General features: G+C 40.1%; 1 protein-coding gene across 1 annotated transcript in view; it reads left to right on the top strand.

Annotated features, from left to right (window-relative positions):
• Positions 1–22,062, top strand: part of FKBP9 (FKBP prolyl isomerase 9) — a 50,290-nt gene that overhangs the window by 9,446 nt on the left and 18,782 nt on the right. Inside the window, exons 2-6 of the mRNA XM_067746683.1 lie at positions 4,413–4,558; positions 5,110–5,299; positions 5,566–5,711; positions 16,364–16,553; positions 20,981–21,126. Of these exons, the coding sequence (XP_067602784.1) occupies positions 4,413–4,558; positions 5,110–5,299; positions 5,566–5,711; positions 16,364–16,553; positions 20,981–21,126 (818 nt within the window). The remainder of the gene's footprint in view (positions 1–4,412; positions 4,559–5,109; positions 5,300–5,565; positions 5,712–16,363; positions 16,554–20,980; positions 21,127–22,062) is intronic.

Raw genomic sequence — 22,062 nt, forward strand, 5'->3', positions numbered from 1 at the left:
TAAATTATACATTTTCTTTCGGAAAGGTGTTTTTTGTTTCTAGCATGTTGCTTAGGCAGTCATCAAATGCATAAATTAATGCTGCGAGGCCATACCAGTTTTTATACATCATCTAGGGAGGCCCTGTGCATGGAGGATAAGAGTCAGATAGTCCTGGGTTCTAGCTTTTCTTCCCATTTGGCTAACTTTGTGAGCTTGGGAAATTTTTTCACCTCCCAGGAGCCTGAGTATCAGCACTTACCTTCAGGTGTTGTATGAGGATTAAATGAGATAGCGTATAGAAAAGCTTAGGTTACCCCTGTGCCTGACACATAATAAACGCTCTCTAAATAGTAGTTATTATTAAAAACTCTCATTAAATTTGGGTTCTGTGGATGAAAAATAGAAAGTTCCGTGCCTGGGAAGTCTTCGAAGCCTGAATTCTGGTCCATAAATCCTCCAGTTTGATGATGGTTCAGGGTGTGGCAAAGCCCCAGCCAAGTGAAACTGAAGAGCTGGCATTCCCCAGGGTGGGTTTCGGTCCCCCGGAGACAGAGGGTGGAGTCGTAGAGCCGACTTCGGCACAAAGCTGATTATGTGCTTTTGTTCTCTGGCTTGTCAGCCAGAACTTGGACATTTGCTTTCTGTTCACTGACCTTGGAGAAAGGAAGGCTGTGAAATGGACTCTAAAACTAGGAGGAGAAAGGGAAGGAGAGGGCAGGTCTGAGGAAGATGACCTGACAGATGGTGAGGTGGACTGTGCTGCTCTCCCAAGCTGTTCATTAAGGAAAATGAGGAAAATGTAGAAGTAATTTACCAAGTGAAGGGCAGGTAAATTCCAACAGCCCTTAACATTTTATTACATAAGTACAGTCGTCTCTTGGTATCCATGGGGGATTGGTTCCAGGACCCCTTTGGATACCAAAGTCTTCAGATACTCAAGTCCCTTATATAAAACGGTGTAGTATTTGCATATAACCAAGGCACATCCTCCTGTATACTTTAAATCATCACTAGATTACTTCTGATACCGAATACAATGTAAATGCTATGTAAATAGTTGCCGGTGTTCAGCAAATTCAGGTTTTTGCTTTTTGGAACTATCTGAAATTTGAAAAAATATTTTCAATTTCCAGCTTGTCGAATCCATGAAGTGAAACCTGTGAACATGTATTCCATGATCATTTTGAAATTAAGAGAGAATTAAAGAGAAGACAAATCGTCACCTGAAATCTCCTACCCATAGATTACTATTGGTAATATTTTCACGTGTCACCTTGTGGATTTTTCACATGTATCTATATATATAAGTTCAAAATGAGATTATTTTATATGTGGCACTGTAACCTACAGTTTTCTCTTCATGTGTATGTCCTTCTAGTGCCAATGAATAGAAATGTTAAAATTTTTTTTATTGAGGTATAATTGACATATAGTATTATATTAGTTTTAGGTGTACAACATAATGATTTGATATTTGTATATATTGCAAAATGATCACCGCAATAAGCGTAGTTAACATCCATCACCATGCATAGTTACAAAATATTTTTTTCTTGTGGTGGTAACTTTTTTTTTTTTTGGCTTTGTTGGGTCTTCACTGCTGCGTGCGGGCTTTCTCTAGTTGTGGCGAGTGGGGGCTACTCTTCCTTGCAGTTCGTGGGCTTCTCATTGTGGTGGCTTCTCTTGCTGTGGAGGACAGGCTCTAGGCACGTGGGCTTCAGTAGCTGTGGCTCACGGGCTCTAAAGCGCAGGCTCAGTGGTTGTGGCGCATGGGCTTAGTTGCTCTGCAGCATGTGGGATCTTCCCTAGCCAGGTCTCGAACCCGTATCCCCTGCATTGGCAGGTGGATTCTTTTTTCTTTAACATCTTTATTGGAGTATAATTGCTTTACAATGGTGTGTTAGTTTCTGCTTTATAACAAAGTGAATCAGCTATACATATACATATATCCCCATATCTCTTCCGTCTTGCGTCTCCTTCCCTCCCACCCTCCCTATCCTACCCCTCTAGGTGGTCACAAAGCACCAAGTTGATCTCCCTGTGCTATGTGGCTGCTTCCCACTAGCTATCTATTTTACATTTGGTAGTGTATATATGTCCATGCCACTCTCTCACTTCGTCCCAGCTTACCCTTCCCCCTCCCCGTGTCCTCAAGTCCATTCTCTAGTAGGTCTGCATCTTTATTCCTGTCCTGCCTCTAGGTTCTTTATAACCATTTTTTTGTTTTGTTTTAGATTCTATATATATGTGTTAGCATACGGTATTTGTTTTTCTCTTTCTGACTTACTTTGCTCTGTATGACAGATCTAGGTCCATCCACCTCACTACAAATAACTCAATTTCATTTCTTCTTATGGCTGAGTAATATTCCATTGTATATATGTGCCACATCTTTTTTATCCATTCATCTGTCGATGGACACTTAGGTTGCTTCCATGTCCTGGCTGTTGTAAACAGAGCTGCAATGAACATTGTGGTACACGACTCTTTGAATTATGGTTTTCTCAGGGTATATGCCCAGTAGTGGGATTGCTGGGTCATACGGTAGTTCTATTTTTAGTTTTTTTTTTTTTTTTTTTTTGTGGTACGCGGGCCTCTCACTATTGTGGCCTCTCCCGTTGCGGAGCACAGGCTCCGGACGCGCAGGCTCAGCGGCCACGGCCCACGGGCCCAGCCGCTCCGCGGCATGTGGGATCTTCCCGGACCGGGGCACGAACCTGCGTCCCCTGCATCAGCAGGCAGACTCTCAACCACTGCGCCACCAGGGAAGCCCAATTTATTTATTTTTATCTTTGGCTGTGTTGGGTCTTCGTTGCTGTGCGCAAGCTTTCTCTAGTTGCGGCGAGCGGGGACTACTCTTCCTTGCCGTGTGCAGGCTTCTCATTGCGGTGGCTTCTCTTGTTGCAGAGCACGGGCTCTAGGTACATGGGCTTCAGTAGTTGTGGCACTTGGGCTCAGTAGTTGTGGCTCGTGGGCTCTAGAGCGCAGGCTCAGTAGTTGTGGCGCACGGACTTAGTTGCTCCGCAGCATGTGGGATCTTCCCGGACCAGGGCTTGAACCTGTGTCCCCTGCATTGGCAGGCAGAATCTTAACCACTGTGCCACCAGGGGAGCCCTGCAACACAATATTATTAACTATAGTCACCATTAACTATATTCACTGTACAGTATTATTAACTATAGTCATGTATAGTAATGCTATACATTACATCCCTATAGCAGAAATCTGTTATTTTTAAATGGCCATAGAGCATTTTATTATATGTCCTTGCCTTATATGTAATCAGTGCCATACTCTTGAACTTGTAAGTTATTTCCAGTGTTTAGTTATTATAAACCAAGCTCTGTAGTCATTTTCTTAAACACAGTGTCTAAAACTCTGTAGGTGTCTCTGCCAGTATGTAAGGTACTTGTAGGCAGAGTCCATGCCTTGGACTTTTTTATATCCCCCAAAGCCCCTAGCATAGTATCCTAATTGGCACCCCCTTGCTGTTGCTAAGTTTGACATGGAAGAGGATGAGAGCTTGGATCATAGCCATGATTCCATTATTTATTTTCCTACTTAAGGCCATCACCAGTCAGCCTTTAAAACACATGTATTAGTGATTTCAAGACCACATCAGACTTTCTATCACCTGCAATAATTATGTATGGTAATATTGGCATAACCCTTAGGTTTTCAGAGTACTTTTCACATCGTTATATGGTACAGATCTTGTGATGGCTATTACCATCACTCACATTTTGCAGTGGAGGAAACTGAGATTAAGAGAGTTTAAGTGCACTTCCTGCTATACCACGCTGCCTCTTTGTTTAACTTATTGACTTAAAAGAAAAAAAAAGAAAATTAGTGTTAATTTGCGCATGAGTATCTGTGATATTGCTGTTAGGTACCAATCACGTGGAAATGGAGTAAACTTTTTTTTTTTAATGGAAGAATTGGTGGATATTTCACAACAAACAACATATATTTTTCTCTAGAGAGAGTTATGCTGATGCTTATCTGACTAGATTTGCTGGCAATATTCAAGGTAATTAAAAAATTCCAACCCTGCAAGTACTGTCCAATGAAGATATTTCCTGCATCAGTAACTCCTCTGTGGGCTTTTTTTTGCTGTACGCGGGCCTTTCACTGTTGTGGCCTCTCCCGTTGCGGAGCACAGACTCCGGATGTGCAAGCCCAGCGGCCATGGCTCACGGGCCCAGCCGCTCCGCAGCATGTGGGATCGTCCCGGACGGGGGCACAAACCCGTGTTCCCTGCACCAGCAGGCGGACTCTCAACCACTGCGCCACCAGGGAAGCCCTCTCTGTGGGCTTTTTACTTTGCAGTGACCTCACTCTGTCCATGGGTACATTTTTACAGGTTAGTTTCATTAAGGGAAGGATTATTCATACTTTTCCTTCTCTCTCCCTACCTTTTGGGTCTTCAGCTATGACAGAGACTCCACTTTCAACGTGTTTGTGGGAAAAGGACAACTGATTGCAGGAATGGACCAAGCTCTGGTCGGGATGTGTGTAAATGAGAGGCGTTTTGTGAAGATCCCCTCAAAGCTGGCCTATGGAAGTGAAGGAGTTTGTAAGTGTTTGTTCTGTGCTTGTAAACACATCTGCCGAAACCACCAGAACATTTGCAGGCTCTTCAGTCAGGCAGACTAGAGTCTTCGGAAGCTTCGGGTAGGGGAAAATGAGAAGCTGTGAGCACACACACACACACACAGCTAAAATCTCATCTTAAGAGTTTATTTATTCTAGATATGAAAGAAGTGTTATTAACACAGGTGTACTGAATGTTATCCTTGCTGAGAGGAAATTTTTGTGTTTTTTCTCTTTTCTTTAAATTTCATTTGGAGGGAGTTCCCTGGTGGCCTAGTGGTTAGGATCCTGGGCTTTCAATTCCATGGCCTGGGTTCAATCCCTGGTCAGGGAACTGAGATCCCGCAAGCCACAGGGTGCGGCAAAAAAATTTGTTTTTCATTTGGAAAAAAGGAAGGAATGTGGTTCATTTTGGAATTGTATGTGACCTCTTGAGCCCTTTTGGCTTCCATTCACCTTGGCAGCATCCTAGGTGTTTATTTGTCTGGCCCAAAAGGCAGCAGCTTCTCAGTGTGAACTCTCTTTATTTTCTAGCTGGTGTGATTCCCCCAGATTCAGTGCTTCATTTTGATGTACTTCTGATGGATATTTGGAATTCGGAAGATCAGGTTCAGATTCACACTTACTTCAAGCCCCCCAGTTGCCCTCGGACCATCCAGGTGTCTGATTTTGTTAGGTACCACTACAATGGAACGTTCTTGGATGGGACACTGTTTGATTCGAGGTAAGTCCCGCCATTCATGGTAGTATCATTGAAATGCCCCTTAGTTCTTTCTCTCTCATCCGCTTTTTTATGCCCATGGAGAAATCAGAAAAGGGATTCATTCCCAACTGCTCTGTGATTGGGAACAAAGATGTATACATGCTTTTTCTCCAGGGATGGGTATGAGTTCATTGGTAGCTGAATTTTGGGTAACAAAAACCTTTTGAAGGATGAATTGGAAATGCCCTCATGGTATGGAACTTTTCCCATTTCTCATTGGTTTTCAGTCACAATCGCATGAAAACATATGACACATATGTGGGAATTGGCTGGCTGATTCCTGGAATGGACAAAGGGCTGCTGGGGATGTGTGTGGGAGAAAAGCGCATCATCACCATACCTCCTTTTCTGGCCTATGGAGAAGATGGAGATGGTAAGTCCTTCTCATTCTTTGAGCCACTCTCATCTGTCTTGATTTCTTTTGCAGTGGTTAATTTAACATATCGTGTGAAACCCACCAGAGCTTTTGGTCTAGACGTGCAGTGTCCAGTATGGTAGCCACTAGCTACATATAGCTATTTACATTTACATTAGGTTAAATAAAACTTTAAATACTGTACCTCGGTCACACTGCCACAGTTCATGTACTTCAGAGCTGCTTGTTGCCAAGGGCTGCTATACTGGACAGGGCAGATACAGAGCGTTTCCATCACTGCAGAAAGTTCTATTTGGACGGTGCTAGTCTAGATCATTTGCTGTCTGATGAGTAAGTTGCAGAAATCTCCACCTATTAATGGTCATTGTTGTTCTTTTTCTTTCCACCTAACACTATTTTATTTAAAAAAATTTTATTTGCGTCTAGTTACTTTACAATGTTGTGTTAGCTTCTACTGTACAGCAAAGTGAATCAGCTATGCGTATACATATATCCCTTCTCTTTTGGATTTCCTTCCCATTTAGGTTACCACAGAGTATTGAGTAGAGTTCCCTGTGCTATACAGTAGGTTCTCATTAGTTATCTATTTTATATATAGTATCAATAGTGTATATATGTCAATCCCAATCTCCCAATTCATCTGACCCTCACTGTTGTTCTTAAGTAAGACATCTCGGGACTTCCCTGGTGGTCCAGTGGTTAAGACTCCATGTTTCCAGTGCAGGGGCGTGGGTCCCATCCCTGGTCGGGGAACTAAGATCCCACAAGCCGTGTGGCCAAAAAAAAAAAAAAAGAAAAGAAAGAGAAAAAAAAAGAAAATGTGATGCTATTTAAGAAGTTTACTGACAGTGATACCTGACTTCTAATAACCCCCTAATATAATGTTTTCCAAGCTATGTTTTCTGAGAGTTCTAGGTCTACAGAGCAGGAGGAGAGGGGAGCCTTCTCTCCTGTCGACCTCCACTTTTATTACTGGGAATCTGCAGACAGTTTCTTTAAAAACCTGCTAAAGGAAAAATAAAGCTTGAAAGTAACTGCCGCAAATATATCTTAATTCTCCCCTCCCCAAGATATGTTATTATTCTTATCACTACTCAAACTCTCTCATCCTTGGCTAATGGAAGTTCATTCTCCTTGTCTCCCAAATCCTTTTATCATCATCCACATGCATATGAGGTACGAAGTAAAGCTAGATGCCTAGCCCGATGTGATGAATGTTATTTATTTATTTTAAATAAATAATAAATAATTTAAATATTTTAAATACATAGTTTATTTAAAATAAATAATAAATAATTTAAATATTTTAAATAAATAGTTTATTTAAAATAGTTATTTTTAAATGCTTTATACTTTGACACTGTGCTCAGCTATCCAGGTATAAATTTAAACAGGTGAATTGTATAGTATGGGAATTATATCTCAATAAAGTTGTTATAAAAAGAAGCAAATATTCAGGTAGTACATAATAATGCTAGAAAAATTTAAACCCTGGGGTTACCGTAAGGCTTTCTGTTTTCTATTAAATTAAAAGATACAGAAAAATAAAAAAGATTAATATTCTATCACACATCCTCCCACACCCACACCTGCATTTCAGGGATTAACCACACCTGGCGATCCAGAGGCTGACTCAGCAGCCTGCTTTCAGCAGATTTCACCATTCCTCTGAGGGGAAGGAGACAGAGGGGTGGGCTCTGCCAAAGAGCCAGTTGAAGGAGCACAGTCTTGGCATGCCCTGTGGTTCACTTGTCTAGGCCTTCTCCTTTGCATGACATAACAAATGGCAAGTAAGAGTGTTGAGGTAAGTGGTTTGTCAGGTAACTAACTTCCTTCTATCCCAGAGTCCTGGATTTAGAGTTACTTATTGGTTGATGTTGATCTTTGCAGGAAGAGCTAGTGCCCCATAATCTCTTCATGTGGATTATCGTGTGGCACATATTCAATAAATCCTCACTGTTAGGAGTATCCATGAGAAGCAATACCATCCTGAAGTGAAATAGAAATGATTGGAGGACTATTTATGTTTTGGATTGTGGGTGCCATTTTTTCCCCTCTTATCTCAGCTAACTTTAGTTTTACTTATATCTTGTTTTGGATGAACTTAAAGGATTGAATTTTTGTCTCTTTAAAAATTGGGGAACTTCCCTGGTGGCGCAGTGGTTAAGAATCTGCCCGCCAGTGCAGGGGACACGGGTTCGAGCCCTGGTCCGGGAAGATCCCACATACCACAGAGCAGCTAAGCCCGTGCACCACAACTACTGAGCCTGCACTCGAGATCCTGTGAGCCACAACTACGGAGCCCGCGTGCCACAACTACTGAAGCCCATGTGCCTAGAGCCCGTGCTGTGCAACAAGAGAAGCCGCTGCAATGAGAAGCCTGCGCACTGCAACGAAGAGTAGCCCCCACTCGCCGCAACTAGAGAAAGCCTACACAGAGCAACGAAGACCCAACAAGCCAAAAATAAATAAAATAAAATAAATAAATTTATTTTAAAAAAAGTTGGTTGTGAGGGACTCTGGTAGAGCTCACACCAAGGAGTACTTCCCAGAACTACTGCTGCCAGTGTCCTTGTCCCCACAATAAGCCACAGCCACCCCCTGCCTCTGTAGGAGACCCTCCAACATTAACAGGGACTCAGATTGATCTCTGAGATGACCCCACAACTTTAGCAAGACTGAATGATATGAAGGAAAAAACCTATATGTGTGGAAAAAGGACAGAAACTAGAAAAAGAGCTGTGCGGCTGACAGGGTCTTGGTGCTCCAGCCGGGTGTCAGGCTGGAGCCTCTGAGGTGGGAGAGCCTAGTTCAGGACACTGGATTACCAGAGACCTCCAGGCCCCACGTAATATCAATCGGCAACAGCTCTCCCAGAGATCTCCATCTCAATGCTAAGACCCAGCTCCACTCAACGACCAGCAACCTCCAGTGCTGGACACCCCATGCCAAACAACTAGAAAGACAGGAACACAACCCCACCCATTAGCAGAGAGGCTGCCTAAAATCATAATAAGTTCACAGACACCCTAAAACACACCACCGGACGTGGTCCTGCCCACCTAAAAGACAAGATCCAGCCTTATGCACCAGAACACAGGCACCAGTCCCCTCCATCAGGAAGCCTCACAACTCAGTGAACCAACCTCACCCACTGGGGACAGCCACCAAAAACAACAGGAACTACGAACCTGCAGCCTGCGAAAAGGAGACCCCAAACACAGTAAGTCAAGCAAAATGAGAAGACAGAGAAATATGCAGCAGATGAAGGAGCAAAGTAAAAACCCATTAGACCAAACAAATGAAGAGGAAATAGGCAGTCTACCTGAAAAGGAATTCAGAGTAATGATAGTAAAGATGATCCAAAATCTTGGAACTAGAATGTAGAAAATACAAGAAACATTTAACAAAGACCTAGAAGAAATAAAGAGCAAACAAACAATGATGAACAACACAATAAATGAAATTAAAAATTCTCTAGAGGGAATCAATAGCAGAATAACTGAGGCAGAAGAACGGATAAGTGACCTGGAAGATAAAATAGTGGAAATAACTACTGCAGAGCAGAATAGAGAAAAAAGAATGAAAAGAATTGAGAACAGTCTCAGAGACCTCTGGGACAGCATTAAGTGCACAAACACTTGAATTATAGGGGTCCTAGAAGAAGAAGAGAAAAAGAAAGGGACTGAGAAAATATTTGAAGAGATTATAGTTGAAAACTTCCCTAACATGGGAAAGAAAATAGCCCATCAACTCCAGGAAGCACAGAGGGTCCCATATAGGATAAATCCAAGGAGAAACACGCCAAGACACATATTAATCAAACTATCAAACATTAAATACAAAGAAAAAATATTAAAAGCAGCAAGGGAAAAGCAACAAATAACATACAAGGGAATCCCCATAAGGTTAACAGCTGATCTTTCAGCAGAAACTCTGCAAGACAGAAGGGAGTGGCAGGACATATTTAAAGTGATGAAAAGGAAGAACCTACAACCAAGATTACTCTACCCATCAAGGATCTCATTCAGATTTGACGGAGAAATTAAAACCTTTACAGACAAGCAAAAGTTAAGAGTATTCAGCACCACCAAACCAGCTTTACAAAAAATGCTAAAGGAACTTCTCTAGTCAGGAAACACGAGAAGGAAAAGACCTACAATAACAAACCCAAAACAATTAAGAAAATGGTAATGGGAACATACATATTGATAATTACCTTAAATGTAAATGGATTAAATGCTTGAGACAAAAGACACAGGCTGGCTGAATGGATACAAAAACAAGGCCCGTATATATGCTGTCTACAAGAGACCCACTTCAGACCTAGGGACACATACAGACTGAAAGTGAGGGGATGGAAAAAGATATTCCATGCAAATGGAAATCAAAAGAAAGTTGGATAAGCAATTCTCATATCAGATAAAATAGACTTTAAAATAAAGACTATTACAAGAGACAGAGAAGGACACTACAGAATGATTAAGGGATCAATCCAACAAGAAGATAAAACAATTGTAAATATTTATGCACCCAACATAGGAGCACCTCAATATATAAGGCAAATGCTAACAGCCATTAAAGGAGAAATCGACAGTAGCACAATAATAGTAGGGGAGTTTAACACCCCACTTTCACCAATGGACAGATCATCCAAATGAAAATAAATAAGGAAACACAAGCTTTAAATGACACATTAAACAAGATGGACTTAATTGATATTTATAGGACATTCCATCCAAAAACAACAGAATACACTTTCTTCTCAGTGCTCATGGAACATTCTCCAGGATAGATCATATCTTGGGTCATAAATCAAGCCTTGGTAAATTTAAGAAAATTGAAATTGTATCGAGTATCTTTTCCAACCACAACACTGAGACTAGATATCAGTTACAAGAAAAAAACTGTAAAAAATACAAACACATGGAGGCTAAACAATATGGTACTAAATAACCAAGAAATCACTGAAGAAATCAAAGAGGAAATCAAAAAACATGTAGAAACAAATGACAATGAAAACATGACAACCCCAAACCTATGAGATGCAACAAAAGCAGTTCTAAGAGGGAAGTTTATAGCAATACAATCCTACTGCAAGAAGCAAGAAACATCTCAAAAAAACAACCTAACCTTACACCTAAAGCAATTAGAGAAAGAAGAACACCAAAAAAACCCCAAAGTTAGCAGAAGGAAAGAAATCATAAAGATCAGATCAGAAATAAAGGAAAAAGAAGGAAACGATAGCAAAGATCAATAAAAGCTAGTTCTTTGAGAAGATAAACAAAATTGATAAACCATTAGCCAGACTTATCAAGAAAAAAAGGGAGAAGACTCAAATCAACAGGATTAGAAATGAAAAAGGAGAAGTAACAACTGACACTGCAGAAACACAAAGGGACATGAGAGATTACTACAAGCAACTCTATGCCAATAAAATGGACAAATTCTTCGAAAAGCACAACCTTCCGAGACTGAACCAGGAAGAAGTAGAAAATATAAACAGACCAATCACAAGCATTGAAATTGAAACTCTGATTAAAAATCTTCCAACAAACAAAAGCCCAGGACCAGATGGCTTCACAGGCTTCACAGAGTTCTCAAAGTCTTCAAAAATATAGCAGAGGGAGGAACAGTCCCAAACTCATTCCACCATCACCCTGATACTGAAACCAGACAAAGATGTCACAAAAAAAGAAAACTACAGGCCAATATCACTGATGAACATAGATGGAAAAATTCTGAACAAAATACTAGCAAACAGAATCCAGCAGCTCATTAAAAGGGTCATACACCATGATCAAGTAGGGTTTATCCCAGGAATGCAAGGACTCTTCAATATATGCAAATCAATCAATGTGATACACCGTATTAACAAATTGAAGGATACAAACCACATGATCATCTCAATAGATGCAGAAAAAGCTTTCCACAAAATTCAACACCCATTTATGATAAAAACCCTCCAGAAAGTAGGCATAGAGGGAACTTATCTCAACATAATAAAGGCCATATATGACAGACCCACAGCCAGCATCGTTCTCAGTGGTGAAAAACTGAAATCATATCCACTAAGATCAGGAACAAGACAAGGTTGCCCACTCTCACCACTATCATTCAACATAGTTTTGGAAGTTTTAGCCACAGCAAGCAGAGAAAAAAAAAGAAATAAAAGGAATCCAAATTGGAAAACAAGAAGTAAAGCTGTCACTGTTTGCAGATAACATGATACTATACATAGGGAATCCCAAAGATGCTACCAGAAAACTACTAGAGCTAATCAATGAACTTGGTAAAGTAGCAGGATACAAAATTAATGCACAGAAATCTCTTGCATTCCTATACACTAATATGAAAAGTCTGAAAGAGAAATTAAGGAAACACTCCCATTTACCATTGCAACAAAAAGAATAAAATACCTAGGAATAAACCTACCTAAGGAGAAAAAAGCCCTGTATGAAGAAAACTATGACACTGATGAAAGAAATTAAAGATGATACAAACAGATGGAGAGACATATCATGTTCTTGCATTGGAAGAATCAACATTGTGAAAATGACTATACTCCCCAAAGCTATCTACAGATTCAATGCAATCCTTATCAAGCTACCAATGGCATTTTTCACAGAAGTAGAACAAAAAATTTCACAATTTGTATGGAGACACAAAAGACCTCGAATAGCCAAAGCCATCTTGTGAAAGAAAAACGGAGCTGGAGGAATCAGGCTCCTGGACTTCAGACTGTACTACAGGGCTACAGTAATCAAGACAGGATGGTACTGGCACAAACAGAAATACAGATCAATGGAACAGGCTAGAAAGCCCAGAGATAAACCCACGCACATATGGTCACCTTATTTTTGATAAAGGAGGCAAGAATATCCAATGGAGAAAAGACAGCGTCTTCAATAAGTGGTGCTGGGAAAACTGGACAGCTGCATGTAAAAGAATGAAATTAGAACACTCCCTAACACTATACACAAAAATAAACTCAAAATGGATTAAAACGTAAAGGTAAAGCCAGACACTATAAAACTGTTAGAGGAAAACATACACAGAACACTCTATGACATAAATCACAGCAAGATCCTTTTTGATCCACCTCCTAGAGAAATGGAAATAAAAACAAAAATAAACAAATGGGACCTAATGAAACTTAAAAACTTTTGCACGGCAAAAGAAAACATTAACAAAAGGAAAAGACAACCCTCAGAATGGGAGAAAGTATTGCAAACGAAGCAACTGACAAAGGATTAATCTCCAAAATATACAAGCAGCTCATGCAGCTCAATATCAAATAAACAACCCAATCCAAAAATGGGCAGAAGACATAAATAGACATTTCTCCAAAGAAGATATACAGATTGCCAAGAAACACATGAAAGGATGCTCAACATTGCTAATCATTAGAGAAATGCAAATCAAAACTACAATGAGGCATCACCTCACACCGGTCAGAATGGCCATCATCAAAAAATCTACAAACAATAAATGCTGCAGAGGGTGTGGAGAAAAGGGAGCCCTCTTGCACTGTTGGTGGGAATGTAAATTGATACAGCTACTATAGAGAGCAGTATGGAGGTTCCTCAAAAAACTAAAAATAGAACTACCATACGACCCAGCAATCCCACTACTGGGCATATACCCTGAGAAAAGCATAATTCGAAAAGAGTCATGTAGCACAATGTTCATTACAGCACTATTTACAATAGCCAGGAAATGGAACCAACCTAATTGTCCATTGACAGATGAATGGATAAAGAATATGTGGCACATATATACAATGGAATTTTACTCAGCCATAAAAAGAAACGAAATTGAGTTATTTGTAGTGAGGTGGATGGACCTAGAGTCTGTCCTACAGAGTGAAGTAAGTTAGAAAGAGAAAAACTAATACTGTATGCTTACACATATATATGGAATCTAAAACAAAAAAAAGGTTCTGAAGAACCTAGGGGCAAGACAGGAATAAAGACTCATATGTAGAGAATGGGCTTGAGGACACATGGAGGGGAAGGGTAAGCTGGGACGAAGTGAGAGAGTAGCATGGACATATATACACTACCAAATGTAAAATAGATAGCTAGTGGGAAGCAGCTGCATAGCACAGGGAGATCAGCTTGGTGCTTTGTGACCACCTAGAGGGGTGGTATATGGAGGGTGGGAGGGAGACGCAAGAGGGAGGGGATATGGGGATATATGTATGCATATGGCTGATTCACTTTGTTATACAGCAGAAACTAACACAGCATTGTAAAGCAATTATACTCCAATGAAGATGTAAAAAAAAAGTTGGTTGTGAGTTCCCAGACATTGGGAACAGACTTGTGGGTGCCAAGGGGGAAGTGGGGTGGTAGAGGGTTGGATTGGGAGTTTGGGATTAGCAGATACAAACTATTGTGTATGGAATGGAGGGACAACAGGGTTTTACAGTGTAGCACAGGGAACTATAGTCAATGTCCTGTAATAAAGCATAATGGAAAAGAATATGAAAAAGAATATATATACGTTTGTATATGGTGTTAGGTAGTGTTCTAATTTCATTCTTTTACATGTAGCTGTCCAGTTTTCCCAGCACCATGTATTGAAGAGCCTGTCTTTTCTCCATTGTATGTTCTTGCCTCCTTTGTCGTAAATTAGGTGACCATATATGCGTGGGTTTATCTCTGGGCATTCTATCCTGTACCATTGATCTTTATTTCTGTTTTTGTACCAGTACCATACTGTCTTGATTACTGTAGCTTTGTGGTATAGTTTGAGGTCAGGGAGCCTGATTCCTCCAGCTCCGTTTTTCTTTCTCAAGATTGCTTTGGCTGTTCAGGGTCTTTTGTGTGTCCATAAGAATTGTAAAATTTTTTGTTCTAATTCTGTGGAGAATGCCACTGGTAGTTTGATAGGGATTACATTGAATCTGTAGATTGCTTTGGGTAGTATAGTCATTTTTACAATATTGATTCTTCCAATCCAAGAACATGGTATATTTCTCCATCTCTTTGTCATCTTTGATTTCTTAGAATAGGAGAAAATACTTGCAAATGAAACAACAGACAAAAGATTAATCTCCGAAATATACAAACAGCTCATGGAGCTCAATATCAAAAAAACAAACAATCCAATTAAAAAATGGGCAGAAGACCTAAGTAGACGTTTCACGAAGGAGGGCATACAGATGGCCAAGGGACACATGAAAAGATGCTCAACATCACTAATTATTAGAGAAATGCAGATCAAAACTACAATGAGCTATCATCTCACGCTAGTCTGAATGGCAATTATCAAAAAATGTAGAAACAATAAATGCTGGAAAGGGTGTGGTGAAAAGGGAACCCTCTTGCACTGTTGGTGGGAATGTAAATTGATACAACCACTATGGAAAACAGTATGGAGGTTCCTTAAAAAACTAAGAATAGAACTACCATATGACCCAGCAATTACTGGGCATATACCCTGAGAAAACCATAATTCAAAAAGACACGTACCACAATGTTCACTGCAGCACTATTTATAATAGCCAGGACATGGACGTAACCTAAGTGTCCATTGGCAGATGGATGGATAAAGAAGATGTGGCACATATATACAATGGAATATTACTCAGCCATAAAAAGAAACAAAATTGAGTTATTTGTAGTGAGGTGGATGGACCTAGAGTCTGTCATACAGAGTGAAGTAAGTCAGAAAGAGAAAAACAAATACCATATGCTAATGCATGTATATGGAATCTAAAAAAAAAAAATGGTACTGATAAACCTAGTTGCAGGGCAGGAATAAAGATGTACACATAAAGAATGGACACGGGGTGGGAGGGGGAAGCTGGGGTGAAGTGAGAGTAGCATCGACATATATACACTACTGAATGTAAAATAGTTAGCTAGTGGGAAGCAGCCCCATAGCACAGGGAGATCAGCTCGGTGCTTTGAGGTGACCTAGAGGGGTGGGATAGGGAGGATGGGAGGGAGGCTCGGGAGGGAGGGGATATGGGGATATATGTATGCATGTGACTGATTCACTTTGTTATACAGCAGAAACTAACACAACATTGTAAAGCAATTATACTCCAAGAACGAACTATTAAAAAAAAAGAATATATATATATATGTATAACTGAATCACTTTGCTGTACAGGAGGAATTAACACAACATTGTAAAACAACTGTACTCAATAAAATAAATTTTAAAATAATTGTCTGTGAGTTCCAAAGAACAAGTCTATGTAGTGTTCTCCAGAACCAGATCCAAGCTGTGGAATGTCTGTGATTTGCATCTATATACAAACAGAAACCCACAGAGGTATGTATTTGGGTTTGCATGTGGGTATATAACCACTCACATAGAGCCTTGATTTGCAAGCACAAGCATAGAAAATGTGGTCACAGTATTCTCCATGTCATTATTATCGGTTTGCTCCTTTTTCTGAGGAAGTCAGGCTTCAAATTATACCTGCCAGCCCTCGGTTGGACACCACGTGAGATAGCACGGTTAGACACCATGGGGGACCACCCAAGATGTGGAAGAACATTTGTTTCCTTGGCTGGGAAACTTCAAGGAATGTGTAACACCAATGTAGTGGGTGTTGAATTGTAGTTAAAGTATTGATACTTCCTAAATCTTGTGTCCTGATTTCATCATCTTCCTTCATTCCACTCTAGGGAAAGACATTCCTGGGCAGGCATCTCTGGTGTTTGATGTTGCATTAATGGACCTCCATAACCCCAAGGATGGCATTTCCATTGAGAATAAGGTAGTTCCTGAAAACTGTGAGCGGCAAAGTCAAACGGGGGACTTTCTCAGGTATCATTACAACGGCACACTTCTGGATGGTACATTCTTTGATTCCAGGTAAGCAAACAACAGGGTCCTTCACTTACCAGAACATCTTATTAAATATAGTTTATAGCTTGTCAGTGCTGATTTTGAGTTAGTATTTTCATCTCCAGTATAGGTTTCTATTTTCTGATACTGAATTCCTTCAGAGGTTGTTAGAACGGTCTCCTTGGGGCCTGTGGGAGATGGGTCTGCAGGAAAGCAGGAGAGGCTCACCCTGGACTCCCACAGTCCCTCTAGACTGTGCTCGGCTATTCAAGTATAAACCCAACTCTGGGGTCCAAGGTGGAAAGTGACCAGGAGGCAGGTCCAGGCGGTAGGATGCGAAGAGAAGAGACTTGGTGCTGGGAGATCTGGATTCCAGTCCCTGTGTGTGGTGCACTAGGTGTGTGACTTTGGATAGCATTTGACCTCCCTGAGCTTCAGTTTTTTCGTTGTTGTTAGCACCTTTCTCAAAGAGATGGTTAGATTAAAGAGAGAAGGTAGGCAGAAGCACTTTGCAAACTTTCATGGTTTATCTGCTGCAGGGACTGTTTGGATGCTGGGCGGAGCCTGTTGTTATTCAAAGCTTTGTTTATCAGGCTTAGCCTGCAGTTGTGAGCAGGCAACAGGTGTTTGGTATGCGTTGCTCATTCAGGTGGCATGTGTTGTTTGGATTCCTTTAGCTTCCTATAGAGCAAGCAAGTAGTGACAGCAATCTACCTGTTTCTCTGAGGTAAGAGACTTCTCGTTTAGTTAGTCACCCAGAAACATTACAGAATTTTTATACGGTATAATTTTATTTGCATAATTCATTCTTACCACTCCGCGGATCCCTTCTTTTAAATTTTTCATTTGACTTTTTTGGAAAAAGGCAGTAGTCTCATGGTTCAAAATTAAAACAAAATATGCATTAAGATGTGTTGTACCGACCATCCCTGCCAACCTCACATCCCCCTCCCCCCAAGCCACTTAGAGTTAACCACTGTTATTAATTAGTTTCTTTTTTATTCTTCAAATGTGTGGATTTTTTTCCTAAAGCAGATATAAGCAAATACAATTGTTATATTATTTTCTCCGCTTTATAGTATATAGCATATAGAATACTATATACATACATATATAACATTATGTATTATATACATATACAGATAACATAATGCTACGTACTATATACACTATTATGCTCCTTGCTTTTTTTTTAATTAATTAATTTATTTTTGGCTGCCTTGGGTCTTCGTTGCTGCGCATGGGCTTTTCTCTAGTTGTGGCGAGCAGGGGCTATACTCTTCGTTACGGCACGCGGGCTTCTCATTGCGGTGGCTTCTCTTGTTGTGGAGCACAGGCTCTAGGCGCACGGGCTTCAGTAGATGTGGCATGTGGGTTCAGTAGTGTGGCTCGCGGGCTCTAGAGTGCAGGCTCAGTAGTTGTGGTGCATGGGCTTAGTTGCTCTGCGGTATGTGGGATCCTCCTGGACCAGGGCTCGAACCCATGTCCCCTGCATTGGCAGGCGGATTCTTAACCACTGCGCCACCAGTGAAGCCCCTGCTCCTTGCTTTTTTTCACCTTGGAATTTTTCCATATTAATGCGTAGAGAGAAATCATTTTTTATGTCTGTGTAGTGTTTCATTGAGTGAATATACCATATTTATCTAACCATTCCCCATTGATGACATTTGAGTTGTTTTTATTTTTTCTATTAAAAAAAATTGAGAGAGTGTGTGCGTGTGATTACTTGTCACATATGATCTTGGTTCTGTCTTTTATTCCCTGGAATTTTATTTTTAGTTGAAAAGCCATTTTTCTAGTGGATACCAGATTTCTTTTCATATTAATGGAACCAGTTTTCTTAGGTTTCAAACAGATTTCCATTTTAGTACACTGGGGTCTAATCCATCCTAAGAGCTAAGTAATATTCCATTATATAGGTTTGCCTTAATTTAGTAATCAATCCCTATTATTTTCTATCTTTTGATGTTCTAAGAGGGACTGCAATAATTATTTTTGTAGCTAAATCTTAAATAATATGATTGTTTCCTTAGGATAAATTTCTAGAAGAATCTCTAGGTTTAAGGTTATGTGTATTTTTACAGCCTTTGATATAAGTACCAAGTTGTCCTCAAGGAAGGTTTTACATCACTAGGAGTACCCCATTTCCTGCAAACTCAGCAACATTGGGTATTATTTAAAAATAATCTTTGCCAATTTATAGGAGAAAAATAGAACTTTATAATTGTAATGTGAATTTCTTTGATTGCTATTAAGGTTGAAATTCTTTCAAATGTTTATTGACTATTTGGATATTTTCTTTTGTGATTTACCTGTTTGTGTATTTGCCTGTTTTTATATTGAGGATATTGGTATTTGTCCTTTTCTTATTAATTTAAAATCTCTGTACATTAAAGATATTAACAATTTTATGGTTGCATATTGTTGAAAGCATACTGCCTGTTTATTTGCATTTTAATTTCGGTTGTTGTGATTTTTGATCTGTTTAAATATAAACCTTTTATGTTGTTAAATACATTCCATTTCTCCTTTATGGCTCCCTTTATTCTTATGTAAATTCTTATATATTCTGTCTTGAGTAACTTGCTAAAAAGTCTCTCCCTGCCCCTGGACTTGTTTATTTTTCCCCTAGAGTATATAAATATTCACCTGTATTTTCCTCCTGCTCTTCTAATGGCTTTATTTTTTTATCCTTTAAAATATTCTCTATTAGAATTTTTATTTTAAAGAATATTATGTTCTTGTTGTATAAGTGAAACAATGCAAAGATATTTAATAAAATGTAATAATTTCACATCAACCCCTTCCATTTTCACCACTTGAAGTAAATATTAAAAAGCTTCTGCAGGCTCTCTTCAGTGTTTATAAATGCTTTCATGTTTCAATCTTAAATCCATCTGGAATTTATTGTGGTGTTCAGTATGACAGTAAGGATCTAAATGGTTTTTTCCACATGGTTAGCCAGTTTCTCCAACACCCTTTATTGAATAACTGTATTTTCCTCACTCATTTAAAATCTGACATTGATCATGTACCAAATTCTTGTATACACTTTTGGGTCTTGGTCTAGAATTTTTATCCTTTTCCAGTGATCTAGCTATTTCTGGGCCACAATCATACCTTTAGCTATTGTAACTTTTTAGTTTGTATGATAGAGAATATTCTTTTTCTTTTTAAACATCGTTTTTTCCTACTGTGATACATTGATATGGTTCAAAATCCTAAAAGTGTAAAAGAATATACAATGAAGAATTTTTCACCTATCCTTGTCCCTCAATCACCCAGTTCCCCTCTTCACAGGGAACCAGAGTTATGCACTTCATAGGTCTTCCATACATATACAGTGAAATACAGATAATTATGTAGAAAATCTGCTTCCTGGATGAGGAGAATCATTTGTTACTATCATTTCTTCACGCCCCTTGGCTTTGTGGTCCCTGAGGGGTGTTGAGGAGGAAGAGCCTCTCACAGCTCTGCCTTTTCATCTCCCTGGTCCCACTGCTGACCATCTTCTCTGACACAGTCATCCTTGGGCTGTGTTTGATGAGGTGACAGTGGAACTGACTGGCTCTTTCTCAGGACAAGCTTTTTGCCACATCTGCTCCAGCTGGGGGTGGGTAATGGGTACAGATCACTGTGGTTCAGAGTTCAGTATCTGAAGAGGCAAATGAAGTTTTATTATTTTATTCTGGAATCATCAGGCTTTGTTTTCTCCAAACTCAGTAATCAGACTCAATTGGCAATTAATACAGAGGCTGGATCTCTCCACTGAGTGGAATGCCTGGGGCTCCTACCAGAGGCACTTGGGAAATTCAGGTACTCACCGGGTGGTAGCTTGGTGAGCATGGATTGCAGTAGGGCGAGTTCACTGCAGAGTTAAATTGCTCTCAGTATATATGCTACTTTTCTGGCAATCTGAATATTCATGTCCCACATATACAGATACTCTCCTCTTTAGAGAAATTCTTAGTTTCTTTTTTTTTTTTTTTCCTTTTTGGGCTTTCATTTGAAACTTTATGTTAGAGTAATAGAAGACTCTAGAACTTCTAAGTTGTTTCTTTACAAGAGATAACAGAGAAATTCTTAGTTTCTGACAAGGGCGCCCTTAATGCTTTTTTCATTAACCTGACATGGTCAACAAGCGTAGAGTCCGATTTACATTATAGCTACATTTCTGCATGATTGCTTCTTGTAACCCGCATCCCATTCATAACTTGACCAAACCAGAGGGCTGGAGGGCTTATTTCTGGGAGTGTTTGTGCAGGCGGCAGCTCCCACGCAGTGTGTGGATCCTTGTTCATCATTTCAGGGGAGCGTGTTTCCTGGCTTGTACTCAGATTCTAGGGTTCACCCTATTCTGGAGTCTGGAGGCCCCTGCGCTCTGTTGCCTCATGGTACCAGCTACACTGCTGCTGCGGTATTCCTCGTGACCAAGCTCTTTTCCTCTTTCCCAGCTACTCGCGGAACCGCACCTTTGACACGTACATTGGGCAGGGCTACGTGATTGCTGGGATGGATGAAGGTTTACTCGGCGTTTGCATTGGAGAGAAGAGGAGGATCGTGGTCCCCCCTCACCTGGGGTATGGCGAGGAAGGAAGAGGTAAGCGCTGGCTGCCTTCTAAGACTGCCTTAGAGAGGCACTAACTGATGCTTCCACGCTGCTTGGAACCAGGGCCTCTGGCAAAGCCTAGAAGCTAGTCTAGCTTCAGACTCGAATACTCAAATAACTCTAGTTTCTAGAGATGCTCTGTCATGACTCCTTGTTCCCCCTGCCCGTTTTCCTTTTCCTTTTGGAAAATTTAAAACCTACACCAAAGTTGAAAGAACTGTACAGTGAACTCCACTTAGATTCACCAGTCGTCAACATCTTGCTATATTTGCTTTATATATATAACTACAGTACATTTTTTCTTCGTTGAGCCATTTGAAAGTAAATTGCAACCCCCCTTTTTCTGTTTTTCGTTTTTATTTTTTTTCCCGGTACGCGGGCCTCTCACTGTTGTGGCCTCTCCCTTTGCGGAGCACAGGCTCCGGACGCGCAGGCTCAGCGGCCGTGGCTCACGGGCCCAGCCGCTCTGCGGCATGTGGGATCTTCCCAGACCAGGGCACGAACCTGTGTCCCCTGCATCAGCAGGCGGACTCTCAACCACTGCGCCACCAGGGAAGCCCTGTTTTTCGTTTTTATTGAAATATATTTGACATATAACCTTGTGTACATTTAAGGTATACATGTTATTTTGATACATTTATATATTGTAATGTGATTGCCATTGTGGTTATAATTAGCACCTCTATCATGGTACATAATTATCATTTCTTTTTGATGGTTGGAATAATTGATAATTAGCAAGTTTGATGATTATAAGACAATATTGTTGTCTATATTCACTATACTGTGCATTAGATTTTGGTTTTTGTTTTTAACACTTTATCGAGGTATTATTTACATACCATAAAATTCACCCAATTTAAGTATACAATTCAATGACTTTTAATAAATGTTGTGAGTTGTGCAACTATCACCTTAATCCAGTTT

This window comes from Pseudorca crassidens, chromosome 8, assembly GCF_039906515.1.
Source record: "Pseudorca crassidens isolate mPseCra1 chromosome 8, mPseCra1.hap1, whole genome shotgun sequence".
Lineage (NCBI taxonomy): Eukaryota > Metazoa > Chordata > Mammalia > Artiodactyla > Delphinidae > Pseudorca > Pseudorca crassidens.